This window comes from Cheilinus undulatus, linkage group 7 (assembly GCF_018320785.1).
Source record: "Cheilinus undulatus linkage group 7, ASM1832078v1, whole genome shotgun sequence".
Taxonomy (NCBI): domain Eukaryota; kingdom Metazoa; phylum Chordata; class Actinopteri; order Labriformes; family Labridae; genus Cheilinus; species Cheilinus undulatus.
The window spans coordinates 25,693,965-25,718,400 of record NC_054871.1 but is presented as its reverse complement, the minus strand read 5'-3'; the positions used below and the strand labels follow the sequence as shown (position 1 = coordinate 25,718,400).

The window sequence follows — 24,436 nt, the reverse complement described above, 5'->3', positions numbered from 1 at the left end:
CTTGCTTTACTGATTACTATGTATCAGATTAGTATCATGTATTTTGTGGAATACTTAACTTTTTTGTTTTCTACTTTTTTGTAAAAAGCAGATTTCATGACTTAGCTTACTTCTTAAATATAGTAGGCGTAAAACTGCATCTGCTCCTTTGTGATGGCATGATATGAGTTATAAAGACAAAACTCAAAACTTAGCTCCCTAATGAGAGCTAAACAGAATGAAAATATTCAAATTCATTTATTTTTTCAAACTGTACATATGAGCCTTACGTATACTGACAAAACATATGTCACAACAACATGTTACATGAAAATACAATGAAAAATACTTGAAAAAGTAGTCACATTTACAGAAAAATATCTATGATACAAAAAGCTAAATGGGATGATCTGTATGGGAAATACACTGTAAAGTTTTCACTGGAGCACCAACACTATGTCTATACTGTACTGACAGGTATATAAATTCATGATTTTATACTTTTATGCAAAATAGCTGACTAAGTTTACTTTGTTTAGGATTTGAAATGTGTCAGTTGACCTTTTGAAGCAAAAATATATTTCTCTGACTGAAAAATAACAGATGCAAACAAATGACACTGAACAAAGAAGCAGTAGCATAAAATTATATAAAAAACAGGATTCAAAGTCATACAGTTTTGTTTTTTTGTGTAATCCTGATGCAGGTTCCTGATTTGCAGTATAGTAGTATTCAGCAATCCTGCAGTGATTAAGTTCATCATCAACATATTCAGCTCCAGTCTTAAAGTCACTGCTGGTCTGAGGCCCCTCCTAGCCCTCCTTTGTTCTCTCCTCTAGACGTAGTTGGATTTGGGGTTACTGCTGGTGGAGAGAAGGTGGTTCCCACTAATTGACTCAGCCGACCTGGTCCGGGAGCACCTCCGACAGCTCAGGAAAGCACCGCCGGCTATTGTGAGGAGGCCGCCAGCCCAGCTGACAAACACTGCTTTACCAAACTCAAAGCTGAAAAAAAGGATAAATTTACATTTACAACTGGTTTCCAGTCCAACCATTGGAACAGTAACCTCTATTCCACAATGTGTGTGTGGTGTATACCTTTCCAGGCGGTGGGATTCATGGAAGGTCTCTACAATCATGCTGACATACCAGGAGGTTATGACAACAGTCAATAGACCTGAACAATGGGGGAAAAAGTTATGCTGAAATAGTGTGATAAGAGAAAAAAAGAGAGAAGTGAATGCTGTTAGGGGTGGCAAACTTTTTAATTCTAGCCTAAAATTATTTTCAGATGATTTAAAGTCCCTGTAGAGTGATAAAAAAAAAATTTGGGTTTGTTGAATGACAGGCCACTGTGTTATGGACCAACAGAACAAATTTTAGTCTTGAAAAGGGTCTCTAAATTTGTCAAATTAAGCATCAAATTCATTAAATGAAGCAGTATCTGCAAATCTGCTCTCGGATGGTGTGGGTGTGTCAGTTGAATGAGCTAAAGCCAAATCGACTCAGAAGAAATACAATCCTCTGAAATTTTTAAAACTGCCTCTGACCAGGTCGCAACTGCCTTGCTCTGTGCCAGAGCAGAGACACAAGAGTTGGGGATTAAATTGACTGTTTTCTGGTACAAATCTCTCCATTAAGACACTTTTAATGACACGCTAGGCCACTGTAGCTGAAAGGCAGTGACATCAGCTACATCAGACTGTACTGAGATAAACTGCTCTGTGATTTTATATCATTGTAGCTTTAAGGGGGCATGAAATCCCCCATCAATACTGGTAATGTCATGGGCTCAGATATTTTTCCTACTCAACTTAAACCAACCCAGGAAAGAGGTGAACAATTTTCTAATGGTCTTAATCCAGAATTCAGTCACACATGTTTACAGCAACCTTACCTCAACATATCTGTTGTGCTAAGACACAAATCTGATCAGGCTATAGGATCTCATGTTTCCTCACTAGCAGGACTGCCTACAGAGTTGGCTGGGCCCCTTTATTTTGCAACTGTTGAATTATTTCCCCCCAAAGTTATTTAGGTTCCCTCTACTTTATTCTATGGTATCCTGACATTTGTGCACATCATGGCTCTGCTATGAAGTCTGACATAACTTTACTCACTGTTTAGTTCAATGTGCCCACCTAAATTGGTATCATTACCTAAAAAAAGATGATTATGTTTTCAGAAAAAGGGTTTAAATTTTGAAAATGCTATATTGTACTGTAGCATAAATAAGTATTTTTTGTTGACTGGTTATTATTCAGGTCAAATATAAAATATGGTTTCCACAGATTAACTTATGAACTGTGATTTTTCTTACCTCCATGGGTCCTGCATTTGGCTGGACCCCAGAAAGCTTTCCCCTTTATACCCCCTCATAGGGGGCCTTGCCCATCTGTATACTATTTTGTCATATACTGTATTTCTGCTCCTGCTGGTTTCACTACTGTAAGTTATTGCTTTGGTTTCAGTTTTTCATGTTGTCAGAAAATGTTGTGGTTGTTTTAAATGACTGCAAAGGTCTTTATACTGTTACTTCAGTTTCTGCTGCTACCAAACACACCTGAAACAATGAACAACATTCCTCCGATCATGGCTGTGAGGGATTTGCTGTCAGGCTTTCCATCCATGAAATGTGTGCACTTCATCCCCACTGTGGAGACCAGCAGAGCCACAGCTGAGAGCAAGATGCTGAGCAGCATCACGGCCCGGGTAGCCTGAACCTCATCTGGGAGAACACAACAGGGAAAAAATATATATTTATATTACAGTAAACTTGGTATTTATATAGTCTGTAAATGTTTGATACAATCTCTGCCGCATCTAGAGGGAATGTTTCTTCTTTCTAAAGCTGTATGTAATACTACTGAACAGTCTATCCATTAGGTCTATACAGTGGGATTTAATCTTTAAACACAGTGATAAAAACTGCAGTTAAATGAAAATTGCAACCATACAAAAAATATAGAAGTTTGACATTTAGCTATAAAACACCCTGATATATCTTTTAAATTCCCTGAATAGAAGACTGAGGACTTAAGAGGCCAGTCCACAGAGTTAGCACTAAGACACACTTCTGGCTAATATTAGTAACTTATCGCCAGTGGAAGGTATCTCAACAGGCAGTGTCTGGCTTTCACAGCAGATGCAGATGTGATACAAACGTACTTGGCAGCTTGAGGAGGGACTGGTGGAGTTCACAGGTTGTTCTCTCGTTGCCACTGCAGCTCATCCAAAGGCCTTCGTAGATGCGGTACGTTTTACCCTGAGACTGTTTCTTCCATTCAACCATGATGGTAGCGGCGACGGTGGCAGCGAGGCCAATCAGTGAGAGGAAGAAACCGAGAAGCTGCAGCCCCGAGCTGGCCATCGTATCCAAATGTAGGATAGAGATCGGAAAGTGTAATAAAGTTAAAACAAAAAAATATCGGAGGATTTAGAAAAAAATGTCTCGGTTTTAAAACCAACAAAGTGACCAAAAGTTGTTGAAGCAGAGAATGAATGATACAGAGAGAGATGTCTCTTTAAATATCTCCTCACAGCGCCGTTGACCGTTATACGCGCGCGACGCTGCCTCTATTTAAGGTCCAAGTCCCGTGACGCATTGGGAGGTCTCTCCACCTGCAGCTGATAGTGTGAGATGTTTGTTTCCTGCTAGTTATAGTGCTCCAAGCCCCGCTTTAGAGAAAAAGGAGGACGATTCTGGTTCACTCTGACATGACTCCTCAACAGTTGGACCCCTCCTTCCTCCTTGTGCTTTTTTTTCCAGGATAAATGACCATTAGCAGACATATTCCTGTATCACTGTCACTGTTGTGTAGCCTGCAGTACAGATTTATCTTGACAAGGGATTTGTGAATCCTCCACAGGACACAGTTGTCCTTACAAACCCACTGGTGACCGCTTTGATTTATTTTTTTAATAGTGATATTTCGACTTAATGCATCCGTGGATATTACAGAATTTTAGGAATAACTGCTGGAGTTTACTTTTTTACGGAGTAACGAGGCAAAATTACAGTTTTGAGTAACGTTAAGAAATTCAAACTAAATATTAGCTTGCTAATATTGCAAACAGGTAATCCTGTATGCGAAGCATGGCCTGCTATAGAATGTTTAGGGGAAATAATGACAGGCTAAAGCTCCAGTGAGGAACTTTCAGTTTGTGTTAATTTTGCCTTTTTGTCCAACATCAGTGCCTGACCTCATAAAAGCTCTACAGAATGAATGGGTGCACATTCCCACAAAACCAATCCAAAACTTGTGGAAAACCTTTCAAGAAGAGTGGAAGCTGTTATAGCTGAAAAAGGATGGACAGCTCCATATTAAATGTGTATGAATGCAATGTCATTATGCAATGTCACAGTCCCTGTTGGTGTAATGGTCAGGTGTCTGAATACTTTTGTCTATATAGTGTATGATGGAGTAATCACTGCGGGACCAAGCTAACTGCAAGAGTGTTTGACATATTGATCTTATTGTTCATAAAAAACACTAAAAATTAAATTACAGAAAAAATGTCAGTAAAATATGAGTGGCTTCACATGCTCAATTGTCATTCTTCTCTGCCCCCATTAACAGCAGCAAGCTTGTGTTTATGAGAATAAACAGCATTCATTTTACCCAGCGATTAGCAAATGAGTTGACCATTTTTGGTGCGGGGAATGCCAGTTTGTAAACACTCTCCATTTGTCCAAGAGATCATATCAGTGTCCACCCTTTCCTGAAATAAAACATCAAAACATTTTGCCCCAGTTTAAGGCACAGCTCCTTTCAGAGCAAGTCTAAAGCTGTTCATGTTTGGTATCCCTCCATTATACTTGCAAGTATGCAAAAATAGTAGAAAGGGAAAAAGTTACACTCCCATTGTTTACTATCACTTACAGGGTCGGCTTAGTTCAAACTTTATTTTGAAAGGAATTCCTGTTTAGGTTTGCAAGCTGCAGCTGAACCAGATGGTTAACGATAATATCAGGAAAACTTTTCAGTTTCCCTGTAGTTTTTTTATGTGGGATATAAAAACATCCATCCATCCATGAACAGAGTTATAAAACCACGATGATGACAGGGAAAAAAAGACATTTTGCCAGATGATACTGAGTGACAACGACATGATCATCTCTGATCCAGGAAATCTGTCCTCCCACACAGCCTGTCTTTGCTTCAGGTGAAGCGGCTTCCTCCCTTACATGTGAAATAACTGAGTAACATCCTGGGAGCATTTAGGGAGAATATCATGACAATGATAATAAAATGTATATACGTATGTGACTATCGACATGTGAAATAGGTGCAGCTTTAGAGAACATGCTGAAAAAAAGAGAAGAAAAAGTCTGCAATTGTGTTGAAGAGCCAGTCATTGTAGGGCAACAATGGGGCAAAGCATGACATTCCCAACTGGTGAAAATTATGAACACACTGTCTGTGTGTATGGGAAAATCTACAACCAGGTCATTTTAAAAAGTACTTTGATTTAGTTTTCAAACCCTGAAACCAAAAACCCAACAAATGGCTTTAGGTTCTTCTTTATGTTATTTGATGTAGTATGAACTGCGTTGAATTTTTGATGTTGCATGCAGTTTCTGCACAGCTGATTTTCAAAATTAATTTCACACTTTCATGCAAATTTGCACTCAGCTTAAAAATACAGTTCACAACCAGGTGTACAGCCCACCTAAGAGTGGGCTTTATGCAGGGGATGCTGGAGGCTGGTCCCTAATATAATAAATACATTATCAAATCAATGTGTCATTTCAATCAGCAAATTTTAGTGAAAGCCTCTTTACTACTGAAAACTAAAAGTTAAAGTGGACAGTTTTGAAAAAGAAAGAGACCTGCAGGTTACCAGACTATACATGACTCAGCTGCAAAAGACCCACAACCACAGAATACCACCTGGACATTTATAGTTTGTTGGTATGAGACAGCCAACATCAAGTGAGGTTTTACTGTAGCAAGTAAGGCTGGCTGTATATATTGTAGCTGTAATGGGAGATGTTTAATATAGCTAATGAATAAGAAACATAAGAAAAATGTTAAGAATACATGCTACTATTGATTATTGCTAAGGCTGAAATGTAACCTTGCAAAGCAGATCAAAAGTCTGATTGCAGATCGTACATCCCTGACGACCACTGAAAACACTGAATGGAACGAATTTAAAGTAAGACTATTAAATGTAAATGAATTTGAATTTAAGGCATTTTGGAAGGAGGCCTTCCTGTCAGGTGCTTATTCTACTTTTGAATCTTGGCAGACTTAACAGGTATCAAATATTATTCTTAACAAGGATAATCAGACAAGTCAAATAAATTTGGCCTTTGTGCCAAAGGTGCATGCAAGGTCCAAACAACTACAAAAAAACATTTGTGTGGTGAATACAAAACAATGATGACAATGAAATCACAGACACTTTTATGAGTCAGTTTGAGGCATCATGCTGTGGGCTTCATGTTTTGCAATTCACAACCAAAAATAAATGAGGCCCTTAAACTTCCCCCTTAGCTGGTAAAAAATAGATGTTTTTAGCAACCTCCAGGAAAGAAATCACATACTCAGAAGGGGAAATGGTCACAAAGTTTTGTGTGGGTGTGAACATAAGCAAGAAATATTGACGATGACACTTTATATGACGTGAATTAAAGACAGGGGATGGGTCACAGCGTGAGACATCTCACAATTGTCAGCATGATGAATCGTCAGATACATCCACCCCTGTGTGGAGTCACAGTCTTTATGCCTGCGGTTAAGACATAAGGGAAAAAGTACAAAGTGACACCAAGACAAGGACTAAAAGTGAGAATAGAATACGACATCTATAGCAAATGCTTGAACATGTCTTGGAAAATACGACAGAAAATTAAAATAGGAAGAAATATAATGTATCATTTGTATTTATAATATATATTTATTTACTTATTTATTTTATTCTTACTATTCTTTTTTGTGTATGTATGTTATGGAACAGCTGAAACTTGAATTTCCTTCAGGATCAATAAAGCATCCATCCATCCATCCATCCATCCATCCATCCATCTTAAAAATGAATTTTAAAAATACATACCTCTTCATCATTGAAAACAAGTCAGTTTGTATTGACCTACATTATGCAGGGGTTTTCAAATAGTTTTCATCAAAGGCACATGTTTAAGTGTTGAGGCACTTCATTCCCATATCCATGCAGCCCTTTTAAGCTGTTGTATAGTTGCACTGTTAATGTATGGATATACAGTATCCATCAGCACATCACAGCTTTTCTGAAGGCCAACTACACCGCTTTCCACATTATTAAGCAAATGACATTTTCCTCTTATTTTCCTAAATATTAATGCAAATGACAGTCAGAGTATTTTTCAAGTCATCAGCCGTTAGAGCATAATTCAAATGTTTTTGAACAAACTTCATAATGATAACCATTATTTAAAAAAAAAATGAAAACCTCAAAATGCACTTTTCCACATGTTCCACATTATTAAGCAGGCCACAGGTTTCAGCAATATTGGAAAGAAAAAGAATCTCTCTGCTGCTGAAAAGTGTCAAATATTGTAATGCCTTGGACAAGGAATGAAAACATTAGATATTTCATGAAAAATTAATCGTGATCATCATACTGTGAAGAAATTTGTGGCTGATTCAGCGCAAAGATGGGTTCGTGCAGATAAAGACATAATAATGAGGAAGGTTTCTGTCAGACAAATTCATCAGATTAAGAGAGCAGATGCTAAAACGCCATTACAAAGCAGCAAACAGGTATTTGAAGCTGCTGGTGCCTCTGGAGTCCCACCAACCTCAAGGTGTAGGATCCTCCAGAGGCTTGCAGTCGTGCATAAATCTACTATTCGGCCACCCAATCCAATGCACACAAACAGAAACGGTTGCAGTGGGCCCAGAAATACATGAAGACTCATTTTCAAACAGTCTTGTTGACTGATGAGTGCTGTGCAACCCTGGATGGTCCAGATGGAGGAGTAGTGGATGGTTGGTGGATGGCCACCATGTCTCAACAAGGCTGTAGGCCCCTTTAGGGTCCCTGAAGGTGTGAAAATGACCTCTGCAAAGTATATAGAGTTTCTGACTGACCACTTTCTTCCATGGTACAAAAAGAAGAACAGTTCCTTCTGTAGCAAAATTTTCTTCATGCATGACAATGCACCATCTCATGCTGCAAAGAAAACCTCTGTGTCATTGGCTGCTATGGGCATAAAAGGAGAGAAACTTATGGTGTGGCCCCCATTCTCCCCTGCCCTCAACCCTATTGAGAACCTTTGGAGCATCCTCAAGCTAAAGATCTATGAGGGTGGGAGTCAGTTCACATCAAAACAGCAGCTCTGGGAGGATATTCTGATATCCTGCAAAGAAAGCAGAAACTCTCCAAAAACTCACAAGTTCAATGGATGCAAGAATAGTGAAAGTGATATCAAAGAAGTGGTTCTATGTTAACATGTAACTTGGCCTGTTAAGATGTTTTTGATTGAAATAGCTTTGATTTCAGTGAATATGACCTCCTAATGCTGCAAATTCAACAAATGACCATTTTCAGTTCTTTACAACCAATAAAATGTTTTAAAATTTTGTCGTGCTTAATTATGTGGACCAGTGCATTTTTAGGTTTTTATTTAAAAAAAAAAAAATGATTATCATTATGAAGTTTGTTCAAAAACATTTGAATTATACCCTAATGGCTGATGACTTGACAAATACTCTGACTGTCATTTGCATTAATATTTAGGAAAATAAGAGAAAAATGTAATTTGCTTAATAAGGTGGAAAGCAGTGTAGTGTGCCTCGGCACACAATTTAGGAACCAGTCAGTCCATCCCTTTGGTGTTAATTCACTCTTCCTGCAGATTTGTGATAGTAATAAATACATTTACATACAATCATGGTTTTTGGGAGGAACAACCACTGTCTCCTGGCCTGAAATCAAGCAGTAACTTGAAAATATTAGTACTCTGACGTGAAAAACTGAGACTAGCTTCATTATGATCATTGCTTCTGCTCGGGTAAATATGAGCAGGTTAGTATGCTGCTGTTAGCATTCAGTAGCAGCATCTTTGTTCCTGTAATGCCGACATGGCTGTTGACAAAAACACATAAAAGCACACCTTTAATAAAATAAGATTTGTTTCTTGAGGTCACTGAGTGAACAGGACAATAACGTATCAAATGGAAACAATCATTGAAACGGCCCTCCAAACAACTACAGTCAAATTTTTTATCAAAAATCAGCAGTTTCCTCTAAAAAATCATAAATGTCAGGGTGTTTTATGTGCTTATGAAATTTGAAAGGATCAGAAAGTGTTCATGAGGTTCTTGAATAAGAAAAAAATGCAGGTTGTTTGTCTCAACAAACTAGTCCTTTGAGATTGGTTGTAAACTCTTGAATGCTTTTTCTGCTCGAGCTTTGGGGCATTGTTTGATTGTGTTATGTTGGTCTAACACAGTTATATAACATTTAAATAAGAGGTCATATTAATAATAAAATACCTCTTTCACAAGATAAGGATTTATAGCGGCATGTAAGAAATTATCACAACAGAAACTGTGTATGTAAAAATAGTGCTGGTTACAAAGATCACAAGCAACCATAGTCATGTATTTGATATTTCTAATTTAGACATTTACAACTGTCAAACCTCACTGATGAAATACAGGAAATAAGCCAGAATGTATCAAAATTTAACAGAAATTATGGCCAAATAATTAGTGAATCATCACAAAAACACTGGATACATAAGTAAACATCTGCTTGGCAGATACCTGTTTAACATAAGTCTGGTTCAGCTGAGGTATCGACTTGGTAAAAGGCAGTTTTTCTTGCTACTGTAACTTTGCTAAATGTTGTCAAGCACTGTAACCCATGGTGAATTAATCTTGGGTCTTTGTAATTAATATCACAAAGACCACAGTCTAGGGCTGCTCTTTTTAAAGATGGATTGTAATGATTGAAGTTATGTGGTAAAAAGATCTTGTATCTGAGCTCAGAGACAGGATGTTTTGAGGTGCAGATCTGCGGAAAGCTATAGAAAAGTTTCCGTTGCACCGAAGGTTCCAAAGAGCACAGTGGCCTCCATAATTCTAACACTGAAGAAGTTTGGCACAACCAGGATTCTTCCAAGGAGCAGTACAAACGGAGCAATCGGGTGTGAAGAGCCTTGGTAAGAAAGGTGACCAAAAAATAAATGATGGTCACACTAATCGAGCTCCAGAGATCCTGTGTGGAGATGGGACTAAGTTCCAGAGGAACAGCCATCACTGCAGCCCTCCATTGATCTGGGTTTTATGGCAGAGTGGCCAGACGGAAGCCTCTCCTCAGTGCGAAACACATGAAAGCCCAGAGTTTGCAAAAAAACACCTGAAGGACTCTCAGACTGAGAAACAAGATTCTCTGGTCCAGTGAAACCAAGATTGAACTGTTTGGCCTCAATTGTAAACATCACCAAACCAAAACCATCCCAACAGTGAAGCATGGTGGTGGCAGCATCATGCTGCTGGGGTGTTTTTCAGCAGCAGACTGGAGACTGGTCAGGGTTAAGGGAAGGCTGAATGGAGCAAAGTACAGAGATATCAGCAATGTGCAGTACCTCAGACCAGGCCGAAGGCTCACCTTCCAACATAACAATGACTAAACATACAGCCAAGACAACACAGGAGTGGCTTCGGGACAAGTCTGTAAATGTCCTGGATTGGCCCAGACAAAATCCTGACTTGAACCCTGTTGAACATCTCTGGAGAGACCTGAAAATGGCTGTCCAGTGACAGTATCCATCCAAACTGGCTGAGCTTGACAAGATATGCAAAGAAGAATGGCAGAAAATTCCCCAATCCAGGTGTGCAAAGCTCGATGTGTGATATTCAAAAAGACTTGAGGTTGTATTTGCTACCAAAGTTTCTTCAACTAAGAAGTGAGTAAAGGGTCTGAATACTTACTGTATGTCAATGTGATATTTCAGTTTCTTTGAATACATTTTCAAACATTTCTAAAATTCAGTTTTCATGTTGTCATATTAGGATACTGAGTGTTGATTAATGTAGAAAAATGTGTTTTTCAACTGTAGCATCAAGCTGCAACATTACAAAATTGGAAAAAGTGAAGGGGGTCTGAATATTTAATGAATATATGGTAGAACTTTGAAAGTAAATCTGAGTTATCATCAATTCACTGATAGATATGGAGGTCCCATCTGACAAGCTCTCTACAGGCAGCTTTCTAACACATTCTCTTTACTCTCTATCATCACAGCAGGAGGAAGCAGACACTGGGGAGGAGTCTCACTGCAATCTCTTGTCTGGGAATAGCCACTGGAGTTAATTACACCCAAATATTTATCCAGTGGTGTGGCTCAGTAAAGAAGGCGGAAGCAAAAGTAGGTTAAAGTCCTGTGCCTTTCTGTAATTTAGCATAATTTAGTTTTGTCTTAGATTATGGCAGTTGACACTGGATATGTATAAACATCGTCTTAATGTAGAAACAAGCCCATTAAGTACTGACCTGACCTACATCAGCAAAACATACAAAGAATCATACTGAGGAAATTCTGTTAAAGATATAAGAGAAAGATGCCATCTAGTTGTTGAAATGAGCACTACAACTCAGAGCAGGTGTTCTTGAGGACTGATTAAAGCTCTTGGTGCTGGCTCACAGTCAATGTAGTTCTTTATAGTGCAATTTCAATCCAAGTATTTCTATACATCTACTTTATTAGCTAAATGTGGCTGCACATTACACACTCAGCAGTACATACTTTATTGTTTTCTTTTGCATGCAGAGGCAAACATTTATTCTTGACTTTTGTGTGCTAAACATGCCATCTAAAAACAGAAAGAAACATGTTTAAATCATTCAAAACACTTAAAACTTGGCAAATACAGAGTAAAAACCAACAGACACAAACCACCAAGTCCAGAGTCAACACTGTCAGCCATCTACCAGGAGGTTTTAGAGCACTTCATGTTTCCATCTGCTGAGAAGCTTTATGGAGATACTGATATACTCTTCCAGCAGGACTAGGCACCTGTCCACAATGAAGCCACAACTACCAGAAACTGATTTGCTGTTACTGTGTTTGACTGGTCTGACCTGAAGCCTATAGGGAATCTCTGGGGAATTGTGGAGGGCGATGAGAGATGCCAGACTCAACGATACAGAAGGCTGCTATCAGAGCAACCTGGGCTTCATTACACCCCAGCAGTGCCACAGACTGATTGGCCCCAAATGCCACATTGTATTGATGCAGTAAATTATGCAAAGTTGCCACAACCCAGTATGGCCTGCAGAAATGGACAGGATTTTCTAGCAGATCAACACTTCGGTATTATAAATCCCTTTTGATTATAAATTTGAAATATTCAAATATTTTGATGTGGTTGATTTTTTTTTTTTTTTGAGCTGTAAGCCGTAATCATCAACATTGAAACAAGAACATGTCTCGAAATATTTCACTTTGTGTTTGAGTCAAGAAATGTGAAAGTGTCACTTTTTGAATTAACTTACCTGAAAGAATGAACTTTTTCCATAATATTCTAATTTGTTGAGATGCATCGTATATCTATGTGCTTTCCCAGTGGGTCTTTTTACAAGAGATATTTTGACTTGTAGAGCAATCAAGTTTCAGAATAACAACAATATCCACAGTAGTGCTGCTCTATTCAACTGGTCCAGTATTTTTATGACAGTAATCTAGTATTTAAAATGTCCAGAACCCTGAAACTCAAGCAGCTAGTGATTTTTTTTTCACCATTATTTATTTTGTTTTTGGCTTTCATGATGTATCTCAAAGTGTCATTAAGAAGGCTTGTTTCAGTTTAAAACTAAGGTCAAGAAAATTGGAAGCTCACACCTTAATCTTTTATAACAGTTTCAGTATCTGTAGCATCACTGAATCAGTGCCTTATCTTTGAAGTAATTTGTGATCAGTTTTCTCTCTCTTCAGGTCTTTTAATGCCTGCTACCTTTATCTGTAACTAAATAAGCGTATCAATAAATATAAGGTCCCTTTTAGCAAGCTTAAACAAGGCACTGAGGATTGCCTTGGCACGCATACAAGGGTGACACCCTGTGCTGATGGGCCTGGGTGGTGCTGCAAACCAGTTCGATGTCATTCCTGCATCAGGCACAGCACCGAGTGCCCGGGGCCAAACGGCCTGCCTAATTTTACACCTCACGATGAGAATGTTTGCTTTTGTCCACATGCCAACATTTCAACTTTTGAAATATGACTGACTCTCCTGTAGGGCTATGGAGTTGTCCGTCTTAAATTTGGCTGATTAAAGAGGGAACAGATCAGATGGCCAATATGCAGATATGACCAGTCATTCAAAATACCATGAGTCATTACTACCATGGCTTCAGTTAGAAACTTTAAGGGCTTGGAGGTCTTGCACGGACTATTAAATTTGCAATTGGTGCATTGATTGATGTTCCATGCAACTCCTCTGTAATAACAATTTTTGTTGATTCTGGAAACGGTTGAAAAGGTTTAGCACTGGAGACATCTCTGCTGCAGGCCTGTCAGTGAAGGATTCATATTTGACACAGAAAGAGAGCATTAGTGCTCAGATTAAAGAGCATTAGAGGAAATGTGGTTCCTAAATTGGCTTCACTGTCACTACAAGCCATGTCTTTCATATTTTTTTTCCAAGTTCACAATCTAATCTGTAACTTCTTTATTAATTTCCTCATGTATAAAAGAGCGGGCTGAGTTTCTCTGTGAAGGGTTGGATCGGTTTAAAGTCAAAAGACTAAATAGTTCTCTGACCACCTCTACCGGTTTTTCCTGAAGATGTGCCTCAGGCTCTGTCAGGTTGAGAGAAAAAACACACATGAAAAACATTGGATAAAAGATGTCTGGTGATTTTTCCCTTACAGAAACGATCAAAGACTTTGTCTTTTTCTTTCTCAGGAGGATTTACATTTTAATTAAGACCTGAATAGACCAAAACAATAAGTTCTTGGTGCCTCTGTCTGTTTTTCTGTCTGCCTGTGCGAGTCTCTCTCTCTCTCTTTCTCTAATAAGTGGGTGTGTCTTCGTGTCCCAACACGGCGTGCTCCAGTTGACAGACAGCTGCACTCACCTTTTTTACCTGCCAGGTAAGACACGAAAAAACTTTGTGTCGTTGAGAATTAATTTCACTCGGTCACTGAACGCAGTGGCTGGTTGATCACTCTCAGGCCTCTGGAATGATTAAATGACACCAGCATGGACAGGTAAGCTCTCTTACCTGTAGATACAGAAGAGTTGTTAGGTCTGTGCTGTTATGTAACACTAGGAACAAGAAGCCTCTAAAGTTAGGATACCTACCTTCTTGTGCTTTTTTTTGCCTTTAGTGCAGGCACCTGCTCTGGCCGGCCTGTGATAGTCTGTTCTCTGATAGTGTAGCTGAGTTTGAGCCTGAACATAAATCAATATTTGCTTGCAGTGTTGTGTTTCTGCATTATTGTGTATTTTGTAATGTTGTCAATAAAGGACAGTCAGACAAAATACACAGTCTATTTCTTAATTATGAGACTGATATGAGACCAAAAATGTATATTTCACAAAACAATATTTCTTTTCACAGGATGATCTGACAGCTTTTCTGTTGCCCACTCAGCTGGAAACTTTGCCTGGGAATTTGCTAAGAAATTTCAGTCATTGTTTCTGGTCGTGTGTGTAATTTTCATGCAAGGCCCAATGGATTAATTGGGGTTCTTTAAGGAACAACATGTTTAAGGGAGGGGAAATAAAGAAACAAAATTGATATAAGCCGGAAAAAAACTGCATCAAAATTGCAGAAATGGTAAGTTTCTGATCAGACAGCACTGGAAATGAAAAGGCAGCTGCTGCTGGTACTTCATAACCTTTTAAAACAAACAAACAAACAAACAAACAAACAAACAAAAACATATCTATAAAGAGTCTCATCTTAACACCAGATGATTCATCAGGTAACTAAAAGCTCTCCAGTCTGATTTGAAACTTTTTTTTTTTCACAGCAGCAGTAGCAGCTTTGTTACATGTTATTTCCAAGGAGTATCCTGCAGTAGTTTGGTTTTGACATATCCCACTGAGGGCATGGCAGCGGTGTTACCACATGCAGACGAAGCATCACTATGTCAGGTATGTTGGTGAACCAGCTCCACTCAGCCATTGTCAGATGATGGGTGTAACTCTCTACTTTGTGGCATGATTTATTAAAAAATGCAGCCAATAAAAGAGTTCCCGACATTCACACAAGGAAATGATTGCACAAAGCAAAGAGGTGTGAGGGTTAAGGTGCAGTGAGAAATAAAATGACCATTTTTTTTGTCAATATAAAATCCCATTTAGACATAGATGCTACAACTGTGTGTACTGTATGTAAGCTTGTGCATGTTTCTACAAAATAAACATGAGAAATGAATACTAAGTAAGGAGTTTTTGTGTGCATACAGGTGAGGATCATCATGTAATTCAAACACTTATTTTCATTTGCTGGTGTTCAGATGTAAAGATTAATAGGTGTCCATCAGGTGAGCAGTGCATTATGTAACATTCAAAATAAACGGAACGTGAGACATAGCAAAATGTCAATGTTTGTTTCTTTTCCCAAGGGGATAAGTGTCAGCAGGTCACAAGCTGGAGGGAGAAAAGGAGCTAAAGATAACCCAAATTTACTGTCTTTGACTTTTTTATGTGTAAGGAAGTTTGAAGCCTGTTGTACAAGTGTGAATCCCCTTTGTGGCAAGAGTATATCTTCACACTGCTTAAGATACTACTTAAAGTAACATTAATCAATGTTTGAACAGGGATCTCCCACACTAGTTTGATTCTAATGACTGTGCAGCATCATGTGACTTTAATAAATATACTCCCACTCAGGTGAAATGCTGATACATTTTATTACATTTTGAGATGCAATAGGTAAAAGCAACTTAATTCATTTTACTTAAAAAAAGTTCTGTTACAGCAAGTGCCAACACATACATGTACAGTATGTGTTGATTCATGATTGGTCGATTGCATACAAGCCCTGGCATTAAAAAAAATAACACTAGATGTTTGATGAAGACAACACTCAATTCCAAAGTAACGTCTGATGCACAACATCCACAAATACACAAAGATGCTTGATACTTGTTTGCCAGGCAATTGTCACCATGTCCACAAGGTGGTGCTCCCACCAAAGAATAAATTATAAATCCCACTTCTTGGGTGTGGTAGCTCTGCCACATTCACAACTACTTTAAGCTTTTCCCATTTTTAAGTCCCTGAAAACACTAAAAACATTGGCACAAATCTCAATCTGTCTGGCATTTAGCACGCCGTATTCTAATTCTGCATGCCCGTCCTCAGCAGCACAAACATCTCACACCTAGGTTAAGAAAAGTGAACATTTTCAGAACTCCAAACAGGAAGGGAATTATTCTAGGAGCTGATTTCAGCAATATTTATACAACATAAGAACCTGAATGCAGCAAGATTGAATCCATTTGAAGATGAATGTGCTTCTCTATTTTCCTTTTCATCCTTATTCAATATGAACAAAAATAATAGATACCAGAGCAGTAAAAGTCCTTTAAGAAGTGAAGTTTTATAGCTGACCCCATGAATGACTTTCCTCCATCCAGATTGCTCTTCTATTGTGAGAGTGTTTGCTTTTTCTGCAGGCAGGAAGTGATGTCTGCTGTTGAGTTTGAGACAAAGAGAAGAGGACTGGAAGTGACAGCAGGAAAGCTTTGGGGAATGGAAATTAAAGGAACAATGGGAAAATGTGGTATAAAAAAAATATATATATTTATATGGCTCCCTTTTTCTGAACAAAGAATGGACATAAGAAGGGATGAAAGAAAGACTTTTGGATTTCCATGACGAGGAATGATATTTGGTAGCATGAGTACAAAAAAACTTAAAAACATGTATATTTACATTTAAATAAATCAATAAGACTACATTTGAGCCATAAGCACAAGCATGAATTCAGATTTGACAACAGACAAGCAATGTACATGCATTTCATTTGAAAAGTGTCTATTTATAGGCCAAGACTTGGTTTGTAAATGATATGAAAAAGTTGCAGAAAAGTGATATATTGTACAGCAGAATAAGGTAACATTAACTTCATTCACTAGGAAAGGAGTTTTGGCTTTCTATGGCTGTAGCCCTTTTTGACGCCAAAAAAGGGAGCCTTGATACAGAGCTGAAATGCATGTACACAGTTGTACACTTTCAGTAAGCATGCACATAAAAACAGTGAGTTCAACACAGTATCATCCATCCACTTCAGTTTAAGGGTGATGGGTTAAAACAATCTCCTCACAAGTAAAAAGAAAACAAAAAAGACAGCCTACAGCCAATAAAAAACCCATGGATCATCACAAAGCTCCGCCTCCTCTGCACTGGAAAAAGGTGTCAAAAACTACCAGCATGTTGATAAAGGCTTATTTTTTGTCTTCTCTGGATAAAGAAACAGAAATGCATCCCCCTGCTGATGGCAGAGTGAGAAAGAGAGCAGAACTGCAGGGCGCATGGGTGTAACAAAGCAGCTGCCATGTTGCAATGTAAGACACTTTGGCAGCCATGATGGAGCAGACAGGCACATCCCATGAAGAAGTCACGAGGATTATTGAGATTGCACATAGTTGTTTCCAGCAGAGGCCTTAAGCCCTTGTGATGGCATGGTCCACACATGGGACGAACATCAGCACACAACCACAGTAGGTGAGGAGCCGAATCCTCCATTTTAACAGCTAAGAATCATGGGAGATTATGTCACAGGGCTGCTATTTTGGCTTTTTATGTGGTGTCAGTTTAAAGAAATTTTTATATTAAATCATCATGTACAACAAAATAAAAAAAAAAGGTTGATTGTGGTTCCAGCACCACTTGTTGAACTCTGGGCCAACTTTGGAGGGTAAGGAACAAAAAAAACATCCAACTCATTAGATTGTCCCAAGGCTTTTGGTCAACAGAGTGTGAATGGTTGAAAACAAAAAGATAAATTAAAGACGGAGGACGAAGGAGGACTGACAGCATGTCTGGACTTGGCAGAGAGCCTGAGTCACCGCCTGTAATAGGCACCTAGAAAAGACAAAAAAAAGAAAAGACAAATGATCCATCAGCAGCTTGATACATCACACATCCAATTTAAAGTTACGTTGTTGTTGAGGTGCTGCTGCACTGAACTTTTTTAGGGTCAAGCTGGCTCCCTTTTATATACATAAATGATGGCTGACAGAGAGGAGCCGTTCAGTTCAGAATAAGGCATGTTTTGTGTTTGCACTAATACCACTTTGAAAGGGAAGTGAAGATTCTTTCAACCAATTATCCCACTGCAGTGAGTCTAGTGCCATTCATTAGGGTTGGATAGGTACTATTACTGTTTCAACAGAAAGGTGCAGAAAAAGTAGCAGTTATTTTTAGGGAGGCACATCATTATCAGAATGCTATCTGTATCAGCAGATATCAGCTTTCTGCCAGTATTCATTATCAATATATCTATTGTACATATCAGTGGTAAAATCATTCATTAGCCTTAACTATCAGTAAAAGGTAGAACATCAAGTATAGATAGTTGCCTAGAGCAGGAGTTCCCAAACTTTTAAGCCTGTGATCCTCAAAATAACAGCACCAGAGACAGGGAGCCCCCTACCAACCCTGGAGGTGTTTGAAGTGTACAATGTTTCACAAAAATAATAAATACACTTAAGGCTGTTTTTGTACACATTACTTGCATTTAAGCACAAATCTCACTTAATATCAACTACTTTATTCTAAAATTGCTAGTGCTGAGCTTATGGTGATTAGCGTTGGGTCGTTGTAATAATACACCAAAGAGTACGGTCTAGACCAGGCCTCTTTGTGAAGAGTCTTAAGATCAGATAAGATTGAATATCTATTTTTTTTAAGGTTTTTATTTTTTTTAAATAATTATTGGTACAACTGTTCAGCCCTGACTAGTGACCAGTGTGTCTTCTCATATAATACCAGCCACTTTGCTGAACTCTGACCATGCATTTGAGCTTTTTCATGCCATGTACATGGCTCTTGGCTAAATGGTAAGTGCAGACACAGTATGATGAATCAAGTTTTGTAAAATAAAACATTAAAACATAACCATGCAATGAAAGCCCATAAAAATCTCAACTTATAAAAATCTATTTTTAGAGACTGGATTTACTTCCTGCTTATATGGTGGACTGATCCACTGATCACATGCAGCCCGAACTGTGGGGGTTGACCTAGACAGATTATGGATCATTTTTGATGCTTCAGAGGTTGATAGTGTAGTGGAAAGGCAAAAAAACTTGAAGCACAATATATTAAATGTTTGTAACATCTCTAAAACCAAATGATAACTTAACAATACGCTTAGTGAGAAAATAAACCTTAAATATAGCCTAAATCACAGCCCCGCATTAATGGCTCATGAAGTTAACAGCCAATCATTGTTAAGACTGTTGGGGCGGTCAGTCAGATTTTAGGGGGACCTTGTCTGCCCTCTACCTCTAGCCTCATGCTCCGTCTCTAGTCAGGATGAGAACTAATTAATTTAGACCTTGAGAAGGAGTGGACAGAGGAGAAAATTCAGGCTGCCTTTTGTGTTGCCATTTGCTGCAGTGATTCTTTTGAAATTTTAGGAGTGAACTACTTTTATTTATCTGTATCAGTTAATATTGGTATCAGCTAAAAAATAATTTGTGAATATTGACATAACAACTACTAACAAAAATCCAGTATTGCACATCCCTAGTCATACATTTCAAGTGTTTTAAAAAGGATCTACATACCCATGCCAATGTTATATTTCAGCTTTTTTATTTTTCATAAATTTGCAAACTTTTCTAAAAGTCTGCTTTCACTTTGTCATGATGGGGAACTGTGTGTAGATCTATGAGAGGAAAAAAGCCACACTGAACTACAAGATATTTTGTCTTTGGTCACTATAGTTTCAGAATCACAGAGATCCCACCTTTGTAAGCAGCGTCTGGTCTGGTAGGAGCTCGGGGAGGAACAGGATGGTCTGAATAGCCATAGCCAGAGTTCACATTCTCATAGTCATGTGCACGAGGCTGTGGAGGCCTGACCACAAAATAAATCAAAGAGAGACAAAATTAATGAAATGGCAAAGGTTTACATCCTGACTGTAAATATTTGGTTTTGAGGAGTAACGTACCTAGTAGGCTTGTTGTGGTTCCTCTGCTTCTGGTAATCATACTCCTCCCGCGTTCTAGGTCGGACAACTTCTTCTGAACTTGGCTGCAAACCAACAAAATTCTTAGTTCTAGTACTGCTGTAGAAATACACATAAGGTTTGTAATAAAGACATTTGCTGCAAAAATATTTCAGTCTTGAGCCTTGGCACAGTTTAGCTTTTTTTTTTTTTTTTTGAAAATTACCCTGTGGTCTCCCTCCAGGCGCCATCTTTCCATCGCCATCCTCTCCATGGCCAACTTCTCCCTCTCTCGCTCCTTCTCCTTTTCCCGTTCTCTCTCTTTTTCCTTCTCTAGCTCTCGATTCTTTCTGTACTCCTTTTTCTCTTGTTCCATCAGCAAGCGGGCCATTTCCTGTCAGAGTGAGACATATCGAATGAAGAACGACCTACATAGCCTATGTGATCTGATGTGTGGGCAACAACTCAGTTCTTCTACGTGATTATAATGATTATATGCTATAAATGTTGGCAGTATTTTAACTTTGATTTTAAAATAGTCTTCCAAAAATCTGTGTTAACACCCCTGATTTCCTCTAAAGATAATTGTTATGATACTGCTTATACAGTAGATATTTTATCCTAGTTTATAATTAATACTTAGGGTTAAAAGACAATAAATGCTGAGGTAACAAGATGAACCCAGAAAGTGAAAGGAAATAAAAAGAGAACAGGCAGCATAAGAACATTTTCCAGACTTCATCCCCTCTTACCTCGTCCTGTGCCACTTGTGCTGCACGCACATGCATCTTGCTCGCCTAAAACAAGAAGACAAAAAGTCACATTTTCCCCAAAAAGGGACTTCCTATCCTGCCATTATATAACAAAGGAAATGACATGAAGGTCTGTATATTTTCTGACATTTAGGCTTAAAGTCATTCACTGTGCAAACATTAGGAGGTATTTATATTAGTGCTGTTGAAATAACTCATTCATTTTGATTAATTAATCACACAAACATAATGTGCCAATTTTTTAAAAGCAAATTAATTGCACTTCTCCAGAGTGCGTTCACACTAACAGACACACACAGACAAGCACATTCACCTTCAGAGTCATGCTGCAGTACTACATTCAAAAATGCTGAATTCATCTTCTGACGTGAAGACACCCTGTTTAAAAGTTTACTGCGTCTCTCCTTTAAAACCTTGCAAAGGTTCTTTTGTTTATAACATTTATGATGTCGCTACCAAGAAGCTTCCTGCACGTGGGTTTGCAAGTAAGGAAACTTGTTCATGACAAATGACAATGAAACTTTCAGAATAAAAACAAAACACCACAAAAGAGGCAGAGACAAAACCATGAGCAAAGTTTGGCTAAATATAGCCATATATCCAAATATTTAAGTATTAACAATATACAAACAGAATTATAAGTCTGCCTGTAATGCAGTCCTACTTATTCATAGATGCAATTAATTGGAACTGTGTAATTAGATTTTTTTTTTAACTTGCTTGATGGATTACTGAAGACTAAGGCTGGACAATTATTGCAAATTAGATTAAATCGCAATATGGCCTGCTGCAATTTTCAAATCGCAGAAGGTGCAATATTTCTTTAACCTGAAATATGTGTCAAAATACCAGTTTGAGACTTTTTTGCAGCAGAGACATTATGCATTACATATCATGCAATCATTAGCGGCATATTTTTAGAATAGTGTACCAAAATGAATCCTATTTTCTTCATTTCTGTATTTTTTTCTTATTAAATATGAGAATAAGGGCGCACTCACACTAGGCCATCCATACTGTGCCTGGGCCCATTTCAGCCTAAAGTCTGGTACGTTTGGCTAGTGTGAATGCAATCGTTCCGTGCGTCGGCACAGCACTCTTCACAGCCCCGGCATGGAAGGACGAGGTGGGCCTAGGCACGGCATGGATGCAAATGAAGGGGCACAAGCGCAGGAATGTGACATAACATGAAGTAACAACAGAGGGACCCGCTTCAGAGCACAGAGAGCACAGCAGCTGCATGTTAGAGACAGCGGGATTTTTTCTAGAAAGATAGAGAGAACTATTTTGTTTCACTGAATTTCAACAAGTTACAAGGACTTTATAAGAGCTGAAGAATTAATCTTCACACAGCTTTACTACGACCTCGTTCTAATGGATCCCAGTCCAGTCCACATTTCTGACCAGTTTCGAGCAAAGTCAGGACTTTAACCACTGTGGAGGATTTTTGGTTTGTGAAATAAAGCTTCTTCCCTTAATTGAGTCACAAACAGCAGCTCACAGGATAACAAACACCTTTCATCCTCCGTTTGTAAAGGAGAGTGCCAATTACGCGGACAAGTTTGTGCCAGGGTAATTACATGGGTGATTTAACCTCTCTTATTATAAAATCATAATGCCAAACTATCATCCACTGAAATAACTTACCTCTAATTCTATTTCATGTCACCAAGAAGTGAAACTGTGGTCTTGATCGCTAACATTTGGACGGGACATCGTTTATCAATCCTGAGGCACATTCACCTCCCGATCTCATCAGATGGTTAAAATTGCTCTCATCACTGTTAAAAAAATTTTATCTGATCATTTAATCCTGCTCTGGACACAGGCTGTCCTGTGACATGAGAGCTTGTTTGGTGCAGCACTGAAAGGCATCCAAACGCAGAGAAAAGGCTCAGTTCATGGCGCATAAAAGAATTCCATGGGGATTCAGATAGTATATTGACACACAGAAGAGCTGCTGTAGGGGCTCATACGAGTGAAAAAGTCCGGGTTTCATTCATCAGAAGTGCTTGGAACTCTGATCAGGCTCCAGATTACAGTGGTGTGAAAAAGTATAGCCCCCTTTTTGATTCCTGAGGCTTTTTTGCATATTTATCACACTTAAATGTTTCGGATCATCAAACCAATTTTTTGATTTCACAAAGACAACCCAAGTAAAAAGAAAATGCAGTGTTTGTATGATTATTTAAGTTTTTAAGGGGGGGGGGGGTCCAAACCTATCTGGCCCTGTGTGAAAAAGTAATTGCCCCCTAACCTAATAACTGGTTATGCCACACTTGGCAGCAATAACTGAAATCAAGCATTTGCAATAACAGGTGATGGGTGTTTCTCATCACTGTAGAGGAATTTTGACCCACTCTTCGTCACAGAATTGCTTTAACTTAGCCATATTGGAGGGTTTTCCAGCATGAACTGCCGTTTAAGGTCACACCACAGCATCTCAGTTGGATTTAAATCTGGACCCTGACTGGGCCACTCCAAAACCTTAATTTAGTTTTTTTGAGCCATTGAGAGGTGGACTTGCAGGTGTATTTTGGATCATTGTCCTGCTGCATAACCCAAGAGCGCATGAGCTTGAGGGCACATACTGATGACCAGACGTTCGCCTTCAGGATTTTCTGGTAGACAGCAGAATTCATTGTTCCATCAATCCCAGCAAGTGGTCCAGGTCCTGAAGCAGCAAAGCAGCCCCAGACCATCACACAGACACCCCCATGTTTGACTGTTGGCATGATGCTCTTTTTATCAAATGCTGTGTTATTTTTACGCCCGATGTAACAGGACTCAAACCTTCAAAAAAGTTCAACTTTTGTCTCGTCAGTCAACAGAATATTTCTCCAAAAGTCTTGGGGATCATCAAGATGTTTCTTGAAAAATGTGATACAAGTCTTTCTGCTCTTTTTTGTCAGCTGTGGTTTTGGCCTTGGAACTCTCCCATGGATCCCATTTTTGCCCAGTGTCTTTCTTATGGTTGAGTCATGAACTCTGACCTTAACTGAGGCCAGTGAGGCCTACAGGTCTTCAGATGTCTTTTGAGGTCCTTTTGTGACCTCCTGGATGAGTTGTGGTTGCACTCTCAGAGTGACTTTGGTTGGCCGACCACTCCTGGGAAGGTTCACCCCTGTTCCCAGTTTTCTCCATTTGTGGATAATGGCTCTGACTGTGGTTTGCTGGAGTCCCAAAGCCTTGGAAATGGCTTTGTAACCTTTCCAGACTGATAGATTTCCATCACTTTGTTTTTCATTTGTTCTTGAATTTCTTAGGCTCGTGGCATGATGTGTTTCTGTCTGAGATCTTTAGCCTACTTCATTTTGTCTGACAGTTTCTATTTAAGTGATTTTTTGATTCAACAAATCTGGCGGTAATCAGGCCGGGGTGTGGCCAGTGAAATTGCACTCACCTTTCCAAAAACTGTGGTTAATCACAGTTAACTCATGATTTAACAAGAGGGGCAATTACTTTTTCACACAGGGCCAGAGAGGTTTGGACCCACCCTTAAAAAATTAAATAATCTTCAAACACTGCATTTTCTATTTACTTGGGTTGTCTTTGT

The 24,436-nt window shown here is 38.7% G+C and overlaps 2 protein-coding genes across 3 annotated transcripts in view; both read right to left on the bottom strand.

Annotated features, from left to right (window-relative positions):
- Positions 1-270: 270 nt before the first annotated feature.
- On the bottom strand, positions 271-3,519 carry LOC121512686 (claudin-19). The gene is made up of 4 exons (XM_041792078.1): positions 3,147-3,519; positions 2,542-2,706; positions 1,077-1,155; positions 271-983 (listed from the first exon to the last, which is right to left on the bottom strand). The coding sequence occupies exons 1-4, from the start codon at positions 3,346-3,348 to the stop codon at positions 815-817; spliced, it is 615 nt and encodes a 204-aa protein (XP_041648012.1). The 5' UTR covers positions 3,349-3,519; the 3' UTR covers positions 271-814.
- Positions 3,520-15,825: 12,306 nt separating this feature from the next.
- The window catches only part of ccdc50a (coiled-coil domain containing 50a), a 38,083-nt gene continuing 29,472 nt past the window's right edge, over positions 15,826-24,436 (bottom strand). For both annotated transcript variants that reach the window (XM_041791489.1, XM_041791488.1), the window contains exons 8-12: positions 20,860-20,904; positions 20,334-20,501; positions 20,111-20,193; positions 19,907-20,016; positions 15,826-18,015 (exon numbers count right to left, since the gene is read on the bottom strand). In XM_041791489.1, the coding sequence (XP_041647423.1) occupies positions 17,996-18,015; positions 19,907-20,016; positions 20,111-20,193; positions 20,334-20,501; positions 20,860-20,904 (426 nt within the window). In that variant the 3' untranslated portion in view covers positions 15,826-17,995. The remainder of the gene's footprint in view (positions 18,016-19,906; positions 20,017-20,110; positions 20,194-20,333; positions 20,502-20,859; positions 20,905-24,436) is intronic.

Coding starts and splice junctions, on each gene's coding strand:
- LOC121512686 (XM_041792078.1), bottom strand. CDS start 3,348: ATGGCCAGCTCGGGGCTGCAGCTTCTCGGTTTCTTCCTCTCACTGATT. Junction 1,156..2,541: donor AATGTTGTTCATTGTTTCAG/GTGTGTTTGGTA, acceptor CCCATTGTTCAG/GTCTATTGACTGTTGTCATA. Junction 984..1,076: donor GAATCCCACCGCCTGGAAAG/GTATACACCACA, acceptor CCTTTTTTTCAG/CTTTGAGTTTGGTAAAGCAG.